Source organism: Petaurus breviceps, unplaced genomic scaffold (assembly GCF_028583685.1).
Source record: "Petaurus breviceps papuanus isolate PSGF00001 unplaced genomic scaffold, PetGlider_PUasm1.0 90977, whole genome shotgun sequence".
Lineage (NCBI taxonomy): Eukaryota > Metazoa > Chordata > Mammalia > Diprotodontia > Petauridae > Petaurus > Petaurus breviceps.
The window spans coordinates 45,605,932-45,621,700 of record NW_027187391.1 but is presented as its reverse complement, the minus strand read 5'-3'; the positions used below and the strand labels follow the sequence as shown (position 1 = coordinate 45,621,700).

The 15,769-nt window shown below is 39.7% G+C and overlaps 1 protein-coding gene across 3 annotated transcripts in view; it reads left to right on the top strand.

Moving 5' to 3' along the window:
* The first annotated feature begins 504 nt into the window (after positions 1-504).
* SOBP (sine oculis binding protein homolog) overlaps positions 505-15,769 on the top strand; it is a 226,550-nt gene continuing 211,285 nt past the window's right edge. For all 3 annotated transcript variants that reach the window (XM_069077109.1, XM_069077107.1, XM_069077108.1), the window contains exon 1: positions 505-1,072. In XM_069077109.1, coding sequence (XP_068933210.1) covers positions 977-1,072 — 96 coding nt within the window. In that variant the 5' untranslated portion in view covers positions 505-976. The remainder of the gene's footprint in view (positions 1,073-15,769) is intronic.

Below are 15,769 nucleotides of genomic sequence, written 5' to 3'. Positions count from 1 at the left end.
AGCAGCCTCCTGCCAGTCCCCGCAGAGGATGAATAGCCAAGTCTAAGAAGCCCCCGCAGCCGGAGCCAGAGCGGAGGGGAGCAGCATCCGCGTCTTCTGTGACGGCGGAAGCCCCGCCCGCTCCCTGAGCCGGGGGGCTGTCCTAGCGCCCCCACCTTTTTTTCTCCTTCCGAATCCCCCCATCCCATTCCCTTCCCCTACTCCCCCTCCCTCTCTCCCTACCCCGCCCCCCGTTCACTGAAGGCACTGGGCTCTCTGGCTGGCGCGCTCTTCTGCCAGGCACACACTAGAGACACACTCACACACGCATACACACACACACACACACACACACACACACACACTCGCGCGCGCGCACGGGCGCGCGCGTACACACGCATAGAACCCACATCCACGCACACAGAGCAGCTCGCTCTCGCTCTCTCAGTCTCCCTCTCCGGCCTCTGTCCCCCTTCTCCCATGCAGACAGACAGAGAGACGGAACATGGCTGACGACTCCACAGGGCATCGAGGATGCAGCCCGGTGGTGGCGGCTGCAGCGGCGGCAGCAGCAACAGTGGCGGCAGGGGCGGCAGCAGCAGCAGCAACAGCGGTGGCGGAGGCAGCAGCAGCAGCAGCGGCAACAGCAGCAGCGGCGGCAGCGGCAGCGGCAGCAGCAGCTACAGCAGCAGCAGCAGCACAGGCGGCGGCGGCTCCGGCGGCTGCATCATCGGCATCCCTCAGACTACCAGAGCTCCCTTTCCCTCTGACAGTCACTGACGTCTATTGCCGCTAGAAGAGTTCCCTCTTCCCTAGCTCCTGATCCCCCTTCCCTACCTCCGGCACCTCTGCCTCTTCCTCCTCTTCCTTTCCCCCCTCCTCCTCCTCTTCCTTCACCGCCACCGGCAGCACCGGCGGCCGCCGCGGCCGAGGCACCCAGGCAGGCGGCGGCGGCGGGAGCAGCCATTTCATCACCCCAGAAACCAGACACAAAAACATGGCAGAAATGGAGAAAGAAGGGAGACCTCCCGAAAATAAAAGGAGCAGGAAACCGGCTCACCCTGTGAAAAGGGAGATCAATGAGGAAATGAAGGTATTTATAAACCCCACTGACTGGGTAAAGCTTTCTTTTTTTTTTTCTTTTGCCCCCCCTCCCCTCCCCTTCCCTTTTGCAGTTGCATGGATTTTTTTTTTTTTTTTAAGGGATCGCTTGTCAATTTCTGTAGGATGCACTGAATGTCTCAGCTCCGCCTCCCGGGTGGAAAATAGGGGCTAACTCCCAGCCTTCAATCCTGCAAATCGATTCGTTTGACTGACAGAGGGAGAGGAAGAGAAAGAGAGAGAGAGAGAGAGAGAGAGAGAGAGAGAGAGAGAGAGAGAGAGAGAGAGAGAGAGAGAGAGAGAGAGAGAGAGAGAGAAGAGCCCTCACACATAATACTTAGTCTAATAAAACCCAGGGAGTTACTGAGACATCCAGGAAAGGAGGAGGGGAATAAGGGACGGGTGGGGCATAAAGAAAGCTTGACTAATCGTTGGTGCAGTTCCTTCTGATAAAACCTTTCTCCCTGTGAACCCTCCAAACTTAGGGAGCTGCCTTGATGGGGCAGGCACCTCTGTAAAAGCGCTGTCTTTCGTCTTCTTCTTTTGCTCCTTTCCTCCCCCACCCCCTTTTTAAAATAGCCAGCTGCAACGGTATAATTAAATTGTCAGAGTGAAATGTTATGGACTGAACCGCACATAATTTTTGTGCTACACGGAGGGACTCCCCCCTTTCCCTACTCTTTCTCTTTCTCCCCCACCGCCCCTTTTCTTTCCCTCCCTTTCTTCCCTACCTCCTTTTTTTTTTTGCTTCCCCCCCTTACATGCTTCACTTCACAGTTAATCAAACCCGAGTAAGTCCTGTTGAAAGAAACCTGTCTGAAGGAGCTGTTTTTGACAGCAGTGTATTTATTGTTCAGAAGGGGGTAGCCCCGGTGTCCTATCTGATATAAAGACCTGCCAGTCCAGCTGTGTTCCAGAGGTTGTGCATGAGGTTGGCATTCCAGATGTTCAGATTCTAGCGGTTGCACAAGAACACAGCTCAGGACATTTTTTTTTTTCCATGAGGTTGCAGCTTTTGGCTAGATGAGAGTTTTTTTCTGTGTTGACTTTACACGTCTGTTCTGGTGTTGCTTCCTCCCCCCCTCCCCCCACGTCTGTTTTTTTTTTTTCTTTTGAGTCACAAACAGGTAATAGGTATTAGAGAATTTAGTTTCTAGCCTTTTGAATCTTCTCGGACATTGCTTGCATAGGATACTTTAAATCGACCCATTTGGTCACTTGAAAAAAAAATCCCTTAATTCGCCTGGTTGAACCAGATGTTTAAGTTTATATTTGAAAGACCCAGCTCAAAGAAACTAGTATTCCGTTCTAACAAGCTTAGAGTATTTTAATTTTTAATAAGAACCGCACCCCCCCCAAACACATTTTATCACGTTTTCCTTGCTGCTCAAGCATAGTGAGCACCTGGTTGCTTGTATGTGTATAATAAGTATTACATACACATGTGCTTATTGTTTGCATGATCTCTTTCTCCCCTTTCCTGTTTGAAATGTCAGTGTCCATCTAGATTTTGATGCTAGAATTTTTTTCAACTGTAGGTGAGGGATGTAGTGTCTAGAAAGGTGAGAAATGGATGTGTAGATGGAATAAAGATGTTTGGGATATAATAAGGGGGGACTGCCTTCAAAATTGATGATTTTTTAAATGGAAATCAAGGATTCTAAGAATGGACAGTTGTTTCTTTGAAAGATCAGAAGAAGTTGGTGTTTTTTGATGGGGCTTTCAGGAGCCAGATACCCCATGGTAAATAAGACTGCCATTCTAATTCCCTCTCCAGTTCCTCTTGCCCTAATTTCCAGATTTCTTTTTCCATTTTTATATTATATTGGGAATAGCAGAGTGAGAGGTGAAGAACTCTGCAGACATAGATCACACTCTGCCCTGCCCCTTTAAAACATTTTTCAATGTGATCTATATAGATTGCAGCTTTTAAGTTTCATAGGTTCTAGAATTACAAATTAGCTAATTTTAATCAAAACATGTGAAATGTTATCCTGGCTGGATATAAAGGCTGACTGTGCTGGATCCTCTGGATTTGTTTTGTTTACTTTGGCTACAGGCACACTCAGCGGTTTGGGAGATAGTTGTTCTTCTACAGTATAACAGATGTTTGTCTGAACTAGTGAGGAAGAAACAAAAACAACATTGTGTGAAGGGGGAAAATTACACAATTTTTAACTAATGCTTAAGGACTAAGCATTGGAATTAACTTTGGTGCACAGAATTTCCTTTCTTTTCTTTTTTTTTAATCATTGATAGCTGATGCTACCAAACATCAAGATTTCAATCTAGAGAAGTAAATCAATAGAAAATCACCAGTTGTAATAATATGATTGCTTTCAAGATCTGTATTTTTCTCTTTGATCTGAAATAATATAAGTGAGCCCTGGGTTAAGTTTTTATGCACTCTCTGTGTCAATTATATCAGTTAGCCATGAAATTTCATTTCTAATGGGATTGTTTAATACTTACCCGTCCAATATAACAAGTTAACCTTACAGAGGGTAGAAGTGTTATTTGTACTCTCTGATATAATACTGCTTTTAATAAAAACCCACGGGGAGGCTTTTTTTTAGAGCCCCCATAAACCTAAAGAAGACTGGAGTAACATAACAAATTGGTTATACTGTATAAATATGTGCAACAAAATGTCACGGAGAACACAATGTGCCCTTGTGGAGTTTCATATCTGTAATGCTCAAGCTGCCTGACTGTGTTTCCCTTCATCTGAACTGCTTTCATCTGGACCAGTGTAAAATAAGCTCTGGTAAGTAATCACGGCAGAGCAGAAAGAAAGGAATGTATACAGCAGTAGACAGCCTAAGCTGTAAAAACTGTAACCCGAGCACCCACAGTGGATCAGATATCAAGGCTTTAAGGTAGGGGAAATGAAAGAGGGAAAGACGAGAGAGGGAATGGAAAAGTCAGCTTGGAAAGTGAAGGATCAGGAGGAGGGCCCCCTTAGGGAAATTTGGCTCAGGGATTAGGGAATTTTATCGTGGTGTACAGTGACCTACTCAGGTTTCAGCCCTCGCTGGATCGAGTTGCTTCCCTTTGCGGGCAGAAAGAAAAAGGACTGGTGTGTATGTGATTTTTTTTCCCCCTTCGGGTAATAAAAAGACTATTGGTACAAGTGTCTATTTTAAGTACAGCAAATGCAAGGCACTGTGAATGAGCAACGAAATTACCTCATCACAGAGACTTCCTTCAAGATCTTCTGTTTGATATAGTCATATATTTGCTTGAGGATGGCTAGAAAAGACAAACAGAATCTGAGGTTTTCACATGACACCAGCAATGTCACTAACAGCCTGGTTTTAATACGGCTGGAAGCTAATGGTGGTCCCTGTTTCATTATATCAGATATTAAGTTACATTTTCCTTATCACTAGACTAATGTACATGACAGTTGTAACAAATTTAAATTTGATACAATACAATTTTGCGTGCAAAAAGCACATGACTTCAGTTTCTACTGTACTTTGATGGAAATATATTCAAACAGAAATGTTTATTTCACTGTGACCTTTACAATGTTTCATTCTTTATCTTTGGTTTCTATTCTTCCTTCTTCCTTTCATCCTACTTCTTATATTTTTTATGCTCATTATTAAAAAATGAATTCAGGTTACTTTCTTATAGCCTATGATTGGTATACCTTGTTTAAATGTTTCCTAGAATAGAGGAAATTTCTATAAAGGATGACTCTGCAATTATACCTCATATTTAATTGTGTAGTTAGTCAAATCTTTTTGCATGCATTTTCTGATTTGAGCTTCATAACAACCCTGTGAAGTAGAGACAATATCTTCATATAACAAATGAAGAAAGTGAGACTCACAGCAGTGGCCCATGGTCACACAGCTAGTGAATGGAAAAACAGGGATTCCAATTTACCCAGAATTTTCTGATTCTAAATCTGGTGCTCTTCCACTGAGGCCACACTGCCTTTTGCTACACTACACTTGACTACTACTTCTGGTTCCTAAATATTGGGATCATGTCAAACATTGCTTCTTGTTAGCATGTTATAAATGATCTCACATGATATAAAAATTGGGGTATTTATTTGTAAGGATATCTGACACATTTAAGGACTGATTAGATTTTAGTAGCTTACTCTATATATGGTGAATACTACTTTCTTCAAAAATCTTTCAGTGTATGTGTACATATATTTATTATAAATATAATATATGCATATGCATACATATGCACATAAATGTATATATGTATGTAAACACACAGGGTGCCCCAAAAGGCTTAGCAAACTGCACTAAGATTTTTGGGACACCTTGGTTGTATATGATAACTAAAGATTTCCATAAGCTGGTTGCATAAAATTCACCAAACACTTGACTGTGAACCATGGCTGTTATACACTGATATGACTCAAACTATCCAACAGGTGATTAAGTTGATTGGGTCAGGTTTTCATCCAGTGTTAACTATTTGGTGGGGGTGGGGGAGGGGAAAGCGAAAAATGATTAGATACCTTGCTCTAGAAACTCTCTTACTCAAAACTAATTAATACATTTGCAATGTTTGGCTTCTTTATCAATCGCAAAACTACAGATTAATCTGTGTTAAAATTTCAGAGGGCTGTCTTTTGTGCCCAAAGAATTTGCTGTCTATAAATATTCTCAGTAAGTAATTTGTATCTAAAATTGGGCTTCATTCCTGATGCCTACAGCTTAAGACAGGTCCATCTGTTTGGGTTTAGTTGTAAACTCATCAGGAGGTTCTCCAGTTTGGGTTCTAACATTCCCAATTTGGTATTGAAAGAAGGAGCTGTGTCAAGATGTAAAAGTCTTGATATAGACACTATAGCTTCTGTATAGAGTGCCCTTGATTGGTTTGTGTCTTTTAAAGGGGGAAAGAGAGATAGAGTGGGAGAAGTTAAAGTGGTTACAAGTTTAAAAGTCACTTATAAATAAAAATAAAATGAACATATTAAAGGTGTGACCATGAAAACCCTGTCCTGGTGTCAGACCCAGTTGGTCTGTGATGCTCAATTTTGAGATGGCTTAGTCTAAAATTTCTACTGTGGCAGATACCTTTACCAGTCTTCTTTAAATGAGCAGTAGCAGTGAGTTTGTAATCATATGTACATAGGAGAAGCCAAAGAGAAGTCATGTCCTAGGCCCCAAGACCTGGTTGTAGTACATTGCAGTAAAATCATGGAGTGCCATTTATAAATCCCAATTACACCACTGATGGACCGCAACCATACCACATGAGGACTCAATTCAGTTCAGTTCAATCTCATTCAACAAGCATTTATCCAGTACCTACTCTAAGCTAGACATTATGCTTCTGGGGAATGGGGGATGGGAAGATATTAAAAGACAAAAGTGAAATAGTCCTTGCATCCAAGGTGCTTGAAATCTACTGGAAGTGGATCAGACAAAGGTGGCAATACTGGGAAGATATAGGATCCTAGAATTTTAGTTGGAAGGGATAGAGTGAGGCATATACATATATTTAGCTCCATTCATATTGGGGATCCTCTGACAAGTTTCCATTTCTGCCTAAGTGTAATGGTGGGCACATTCTGAGGTGTGGTGTGGAGGTCTAAGTTTCATCCAACTTGTGGGTCCCAGAGACAAGGAAATGGAAAGGAACCACTCTACTTCCTCCAGAATCTGAAATAAACATTTGAACTAAAAGAAAATGAGTCTGACAGACTCGTTCCTTTCTGCGTTTCCTGCCTTGGAGTTTGCCAAGCATTGCTCTGAGGAGCCAAGGCCGGCTCCCCTTGTGTGAAAGGCTCATAGAAAAGAGGAGGTAACATAGATTTTTTTCCTTCTGCAAAAAGGAGGGAGAGAAAGAAAAACAAGCCCTGAAAAAGGACATACATATCAGTGAGCACTAGAGAGTTTTTAAATGGAAGGGGGCACAGGGAAAAATCCTATCCTATTAGAAAGGTCAAACTTCTTCTATGCTCTAATGAAATGTATCCTTTATTGAGATCCTTTGTCATTTGGTGGAAATATTTTTCTATAGCTGTCTAATATCAGCAGTAGCATTAATACACGAAGGTAGATTATAGAAATACAAAGTCTAAACATTTCCACTGCAGAATGGCAAACTAGTTACACATGCAGTTTCAGTCTAATGAGTATTGAAGTTCTTTTGCTGAAAGAAATGAGATGTTTTAAGGTAATATGAGAAAAAAATTGTGCTAATTTGAAATGCTAAATAAACAATATCTAGGAAAACAGAGATAAAGGAGAGGGGGACTCAAAGGAGGTCAGAAAGATATCCTGAACATATATTTTAGGATCTGAAGACGGATGGGTATTAATATCTCTTACATAACCAAAGGTCTGTGGAATTCTGCACCGCTTTAAGTCCAAGTGTTTTTGGCAAGGACAGGAGAATAATGTAGCAAATCTTTGTGATTTTGAGTTCAGTCCAGCAGCTGTGTGTGATAGAGCTCACAGCTGTACACAGCTGCACACCTGCCATTCCTGCTACAGAATTACCAAGAGATCCTGCTTTCAGTTTCAGAGAATTTATTTGACCCTTTCAGGACACTTGAATGCACAGACAGCAGAGCAAAGCTTAGGAGAGATGATTGTCTGCTACATGCCACAAAAAAGTATTGGAGATGCAGTAAATTGTTTATTCATTCATTCAAAAAGCATTTATTAAGCACCCAGTGTGTATTGTACTTTGGGCAATTTACTTCATCTTCCTATATGTTAGTTACCTCATCTGTAAAGTGAGTGTGTTGTACTGGATGGCCTTGCAGTTGGAAGGTCCTTTTCAACCTTTTACCTATGAACTTAAGACCATTGATAAAGGAGACCTTGTTCTCTGTAAGAGTGGATTTTATATGCATGAGTACATAACTAGGGTTTCAGAGTATTAATATCAAACTCACTCAAACCAGGCACCAGAGAGAGCAAGAGAACATGCCCTTCTTTTCATTTTCAGTTCAGGCATGACAATGTATGGAACTTTACCACCATCAGGCCAATTCCATTTTTGTCACTGTCACATTATTTGTTTTAATAATGATTCCAGTAAAGACAAACAAGATAAAACGATCATATTAGGAAAGAGTCTCTCAGTTTCTCTCTCTCTCTCTCTCTTTGCTTTTTTTGGAGTGGGGAAGGCAGGGCAATTGGGGTTAAGTGACTTGCCCAAAGTCACACAACTAGTAAATGTTAAGTGTCTGAGTTCGGATTTGAACTCAGGTCTTCCTGACTTCAGGGTTGGTGCTCTATCTATTGTACCACCTAGTTGCCTCCTCAAAGGGCTTTTCATTGAAAAGTCACACTCAGAGCAAAAGCAACAAGGGCAGCATCCAAAGTTAACATCTTTATGAAGAAACTACCCCTTTCTTGACTTGTTTTTTCTCAGAACAGGCTCTGGCCAATTTTATTAGAAGTTTCACTGTGCAGTGAGTGAAAACTGAAACATGAAACAAAATGAAATCCCAACTGATTTATTTTTCACTATTTAAAAGTTTCTAATGGCATATTCTCATCTTGGGCAGCAGCATTATCAAATATAAAAATGTAAAACACTGAGCCAGATCTGAGAGGGTTAGCATAGACTCAGGACCAGGCCTATGCCTGAGAATGCAGTCAGAAACTCTATTCTAATCTAGTTCAATTACTAATTCACTCTGAAACTTTAGACAAGCTTCTTAATCCCTTTTGCATATTCAGTTACTTCACCTCTAATAATAGGTCAAATGGTACCTGACGGTCATCAATGTCAGTCCTTAGAAATGGAGGTTGAGGAGGAGACATAAGATTTTCAAACAAGACTTCATAATGGATAGTGGAGCTCTGGATTAGAAATGAGGAGACATGGGTTTGAAACCCACTTCAGACACTTACTAGCTGTGTGGTCATGAGTATGTCATTTAATCTCTAAGACTACCAGCTGCATGACAATGAATGTGGCACAAACTCTCAGGGCCTCAGCTTTTTTTTCAAATCTCTAAGAAGGGAGTAATAATATACATGGAACAGTAGATAGCACACTGGGCCTGGAGTCAGGAAGATTCATCTTCCTGAGTTCAAATCTGGCCTCAGACACTTACTAATTGTGTGACCCTGGGCAAATCACTTAACTTTGTTTGCCTCAGTTTCCTCATCTGTCAAATAAGCTGGAGAAAGTAATGGCAAACCACTCTTTGCCCAGAAAACCCCAAATGGGGTTGATAAGAGTTGGGACATGACTGAATAACAATAATATTTTCACTAGCTGCCTTGCAGGGTTGTTATGGATGAAACACTTCACAAACTTTAAAGTATTATATAAATGGATTATTATTATTATTTTTAAAAAAACCTGTTTCATTCGTCTTGTGCTGAGACTTCTTAGTTGTCCTCAGTTCTGTCATTATTTCAATTTGTGATATATTTGCTAATTTTATTTAATTCCTTCAGTGTGATCCATTTTGTTGTATCTTGAGAAAATTGTAGTTTCGATTTCCACTGCTTCTGTTGGCATAGTGTGAGTTTTCTTTTGGCATCCTTGTCTCTGCCTTTTATAATTCATAATATTGCTTCATTTCTTAATTCATAATTTTTCTTTTGTTTGCTCATTTCTTTGATTTTTTTTCCCTAAAAAACATTTGTTTTTTAGGGTTTCTGATATATTTTTTTTACTTCCTCTTGGTATTTCTTTTGTGTTTTTTTAGAACAATATTGAAAAGCTAGGCTCTCTTGTGATGTCAAATTTGATCAATTTCCAGGAAGTTGTCCATTATCATATTATGGATACAACTTTAATTAGCAGTCACAGCTGCATTTTTCCTGCCCCTTAAATTGTACAGGATTATGAGTTTCTTTTCTTTTTAAAAGAGTTACAATTTGTGCTCCATAGACTTGGATGATATGCCAGTAGAGGTTTTGAAGTTATATTTTGTAATCCATAGTTCCTCTTTATTCTTATTGACACATAGATATTTCTGATCTTCATATGTTTGAGGTTACCCCCAATCTAAACCCCAAATGACCTCTTCTGAATTTTGTTAGACACTTCATTTCATTGCTCTTTGAGAAACCATTTAAATTTGTTGCCGTTTTATTCGTCCCAATAGAATGCATGCTCTTTGATGATAGTGGCTATCTCGTTTTTATATCTGTATCCCTATCACCTCTTATATTCCAGGCACTTAATAAATGCTCACTGATTGTTTGGCAGTGCTATGTTGGACACTGTGGGGAATAAAAAGAATTACAATCTGTCATCAAGTAGTCTGGCTAGAGAGACTGACATTTCACTTGAACAGGGTTGAAGAGGGGGGAAGAGAGAATTTTAAAATTATTCTTGCTTTTGTTCCTCATTAGGATGAAGATCAGAGACATGACTTTATAAGGCTTTGAAAATTCTCTGTTCTATTTTATAGGTTATTATACTGAAAAATATTAATTCAAAGGAGTATATATATTGGACATGATTGGATAAGACAACTTACTTTTTATTTCAGTGCTGTCTACTCTTATGTTCTTACAACAGTTCAGTGCTTACAAAATGAATAACTAAATTTAGCAGCCATTCATTAAATATGATGCAGTAGTATAAGCACTGGATTTGGACTCAAAGCATCTGGGTTTGAATCCTGCCTCTGCCATTACCTGTGTGATTTTGGACAAGTCACAACATTTCTGGGCCTATTAAATTACCTTGAAAGTCACTTCAGGCTCTAAATCTATGACTAAGTCCTTACAGTAGGGGGTCTCTGCTAGGTGCTAGAGTAGATTCGGAACTGGGTTGGTGGTAATGAGTCAAGGTGGCAATGGTTCAAGTGCCAGGCTGGACATCAGGAAGACATGTCTTCAGATGTGTATTCACATCTGACTTCAGACACTTACTACCAGGGTGACCCTGGGCAAAGCACTTCACCTCTGTCTGCCTTCGTTTTCCCATCTGTAAAACTGAAGATGATAGGATCAAATGAGATAATAACAGCTAAAGCATAGAGCACTATATAAGTGTTTTTGCTATTGTTGTTCAGTGGTTTTCAGTCATTCTGGTTCTTTGTGACCCCGCTTTAGGGTTTTTTAGGTAAAGATGCTGGAGTGGTTTGCCATTTCTTTCTCCAGCTCATCTTTACAAATGCCCAGCTAGCGAGTGTCTGAGGTCAGATTTGAACCCTGGAAGGTGTGTTCCTGATTAAAGGCCCAGCACTCTTCCCACCAGCCGCCTTGTTGCCTCTCATATAAGTGCTAGCTATCATTATTACACAAAATTTGGAGGAGACACCTCAAGGACTCTCTGTTCACATTATTTGTAGATTTCACATATCACTTTTATTCACACAGCAGGAGTCCTCATTCCCTTTCACACATTCTACGTTCAAGTCACACCAGAATTCCAGCTATTCTTCAAACACCAATTTGTTGCCTGTGTGTCTTCATGTAGACCATTTCTCATGACTTATGCCAGGAAGGTACTTCTCTTCACTTATTTTTTCTTTTTTGGAGGTGGGAGGGCAGGGCAATTGGGGCTAAGTGACTTACCCAAGGGTCACATGGCTAGTATTAAGTTTCTGAGGTCAGATTTGAACTCAGGTCCTCCTGACTCCAGGGCTGGTGCTCTATTCATTGCACCACCTAGCTGCCCCTTCACTTTTATTTGTTGAAATACTTTTCTTCCTTTGAGGCCTAACTTAGAGGCTGGATGGTCCATGAACCCTTGCTTGATCCCTCCAGCTGAAAGTTTTCTCTTCCTTCACACACTTTCCCAGAGGTACCTTTGTAGATACCTCCATTTTGCCCCTCAATGTTCTGCCCTGAGTCATACTTCTTTGTGTATATGCTGTGTACCCTTTCTGACCTCTCTTCTAATTAGATTGTAGGCTCCTTGGGGACACATAGTATTATCTTTCATCATCATATCTCCAGTGCCTGGTATAGTAATTTGCCCATATTAAGTGCTTAATAAATGTTTGTTTTTTTTAATCAGAGGGATATATGCTGTATCCATATCATTCATATATTTGTGTTGTTGGGTCAGTCATTTTCAGTCGTGTCCAACTCTTTATGACCCTATTTGGAGTTTTCTTGGCAAAGATACTGGATTGGCTAGCCATTTCCTTCTCCAGCTCATTTTGCAGATCAAGAAACCCAGGAAAATAGGGTTAAGTGACTTGCTCAGGGTCACACAGCTAGGAAATAGCAGTCCGAGGTCAGATTTGAATTTGGAAAGATGAATCTTCCTGACTTCAGGCCACCTAGCTGGCCTGATACAAACATGAGAGATATAAAAGGTACTAAGTCCTCTGTGAGGTGACAGAAAATTAAGGGAAGATGAAGAAGGAAGGTATCTTGAAGGAAGTGTTGGCCAAAAAGTGGTCTGTTAATTAAATTTGACTTACTATGTACAAGGCAGTGTGCTAAGTATTGGAGATGTAAAGACAAAAATAAAATGTGTAGGGGACCTCCTGTGTAAATACGTGGAGGCAGAAGCTAGAATGTTGAATTCAGGAAATAATTAATGGTTTGGTTAGGTGGGAATATGGAGTTCTCAATGGAGGTAGTATTAAGACTGGAAAGTTAAGCAGGAGCCAGAGTATAGAAGGCCTTAAATACTGAATTTGGTATTTGTATTTAATCTCAGAGGCAACAGGGAGTCTCTGAAGGTTTTGAGCATGGGAATGATTTGGTCAGATCAGTGCCTTAAGAAAAAGGTGATTTTTGGCAGTTAAATAGATGATGTGTTGGAGAAGAAAGGGACTGGAAGTAAGGAGGTCAATTAGGAGGCTGCCATCTTGAAGATTTTGTATATGCATTGCAGAAGTGTTTTGAGATTAGTAATTATTATTTTCAAAGTGCTACATTATTGTCCACCAATATAGAAGGGAATGGCAGGATGGATAATGTAAAATTAATTTATACTGTGCTTTTGAAAGTGCATAGTATTTATTTGTATATGTGATACTTGACATCCAGGAAATTAACTTTACAAAAAAAGAAACAAAAAATATCAGTTATGAAAACCCAGTACAGGAAGAACTGGATAGTTAGGCATTTTTTCTTTCCTATGTCTTTTTTCCTTATTGTCAGAAGTGTGCTGGTATATATTTAATAATCAGATCTTCAACAACAACAACAAAAAGACACTTTTAAAGTTTAACCTATATCATTAACATTTTTTCTGTCATCTTATTAAGTCTAGACAATGAACAAAACAATAAATTGAGTCCAGATTTGTAGCATTTGCCAATTTCTGAAATGTAAGTACTCGCATGAAAAAATTTAACAATCATCTTTCATACTTCTTTAGACTTATACTTGGTTTATTCTCTCTTAGAGTTTACCTGGTACTGGGGGAGGAGATAGAAATCTGAATATAGTATATTGACTAAGTATTTTGAGTTCCAACATAAACAGATGGAATTATGTTTATCAACAAAGTCACAATTAAGAAGATTAGGTACCAGATATAGTGAGTATCCAATATTGTCAGCAAGCAATTACTTAATAGAATGGATACTAACCATGAATTAAAATTGAAAACAAGATGTCCAATGATAGGCATGCCTTGATTTGAGAATTAACTTCATGTCTATAATAAGAACATTCTAGTAATATTTATCCTTTATAACACCTACACTCTTGGGCCTTTTAGCTACTGATCAAAAGAGAGAGCATTTGTTGTTCAATTGTTTTTCAGCCATGTCTGACTCTTCATGACCTCATTTGGAGTTTGCTTTGCAAAGATACTGGAGTGGTTTTCCATTTCCTTTTCTAGCTCATCTTATAGATGAGGTGTCTGAGGCAAACAGAGTTAAGTGACTTGCCCAGGGTCACACAGTTAGTAAGTGTCTGAGGTTGGATTTGAATTCAGGTCTCCCTGACTCCAGGTCCAGTATGTCAACTAGCTACCATAATAGATTTAAAATAGCAATATATATAAAGTATTTTTTCAAAGCTTAAAACTCAACATAAATTTGAATGATTATGTATTCTATTGTAAAGGACTAAACATACATTTGAGCTCTGTTGGTACAGTGTGATACAGTAGAGACACCAGCATGATAGAAGTTAAGAGACCTGGATTTTAATCCTGGTTTTGCCACTAACTTGCTGTGAGCTTTCATGCAAATTGTTTGAATTCTCTGAGCCTTAGTTTTCTTAACTGAGGAAACATAATTCCACTTGCTCTGCTTACTTCAAAGTTTATTGTAAGGATCAAATGTGATTGTATGTGAGAATGTACTTTTTAAAAGTTAAAAGGAAATTAGGAAGGAAGAAAGAAAAAAGAAAAGAAGAAGAAAGAGAAAGAAAGAATGGAAGAAAGGAAGGAAGAAGGGAAGGAAGGAAAAAAGGAAGGAAGAAAAGTAGGAAGAAAGGAAGGAAGCATTTATTTATTATTTATTTATTCAAATCTTATTTACTAAGACCTGAGTTCAAATCCAACCTCAGACACTTACTAACTGTGTGACCCTGGGCAAGTCACTTTAACCCTGTCTGCCTCAGTTACCTCGTCTATAAGATGAGCTGGAGAAGGTAATGGTGAACCACTCCAGTGATTTATATTTATATCACCATCAGGTACAATGCTAAGTGTAATAGAGCAGAGCTTCTTAAACTTTTTCCACTTGCGACCGACCCCTTTTCGAGTTTTTGGCATTGTGTTCAGAACCAATATAGTGAAGTTGTGGGATGCAACATGGGCCAGCACTTCCAAAACACCTTAGATTCATTGTGTGTTTGATTTTTTTTTTTTTGCTTTTTGGAGGGCAATTGGGGTTAAGTAACTTGCCCAGCATCACATGGCTGATTTTTTGTGTGTGTGTGTGTTTAGTGTCTAAGGCTGAATGTGAACTCAGGTCCTCCTGACTCCAGGGCCAGCGCTCTACTCACTGCGCTACCTAGCCTCCCCTATGTGTTTGATTTTTAATTAACTTTTGGTTGTCGCACATTCAGAAACCTTTTACTGTTGCCAAATTTTTGGTGACTCTATATGGAGTTGAGTCCCAAGTTTAAGAAGTGCTGCTTTAGAGGAGGGAAGGAATAAGATTGTGACTACTATGTTCCAGGTATTGTGTTAAGTGCTTTACAAATATGATCTCATTGGCTATACAGATATAAAGTAGGTCTATAATAACACCCTTTTAAAATATTTCACTTCTGACGTTGATAATTCAATGGATCTATGATCTTATCAATATGGGTGCTCCCCACTAATCATGCTGATTGTAGCACAACCAAATCTTTTTATCCTGTATGACTCCTGGTATCTTCCCATGAATTCCCATGTATTATGTTGATGGCCTACCTACCTACCTAATTGGTAGATTCCAATGGAGCACTTGCAGATTGCCCAGTTATTCTGCACTTGAATTCTATGTTGGGCACCCTTCCTTTTCTGGTCATGGATCTCTCCAACAAGATCTTTTCATGCCATTTTCCTGGGAAGTTCATTGGTGGTATGTTACAACCTACCTATAACCCCCGTGTTCCTCTCCCTTGCTCTTTGGGTAACCTACAACTTTGATTATTTAGAGACTGTAATACTCCATGGCTTGTAGCCATACAATATCACTGGAAGAATATATATAATATATATGTATGTATATATATATATGTATGTATATATATGTACATTTACTTTTCTCCCAATTACAATTTTTTTCACATTTTTAAAAGTTTTGCACTTCAAATTCTATCCCTCCCTTCTTCTGTCCCCTAGCCCCCTCCCTGAGATGGTAAGC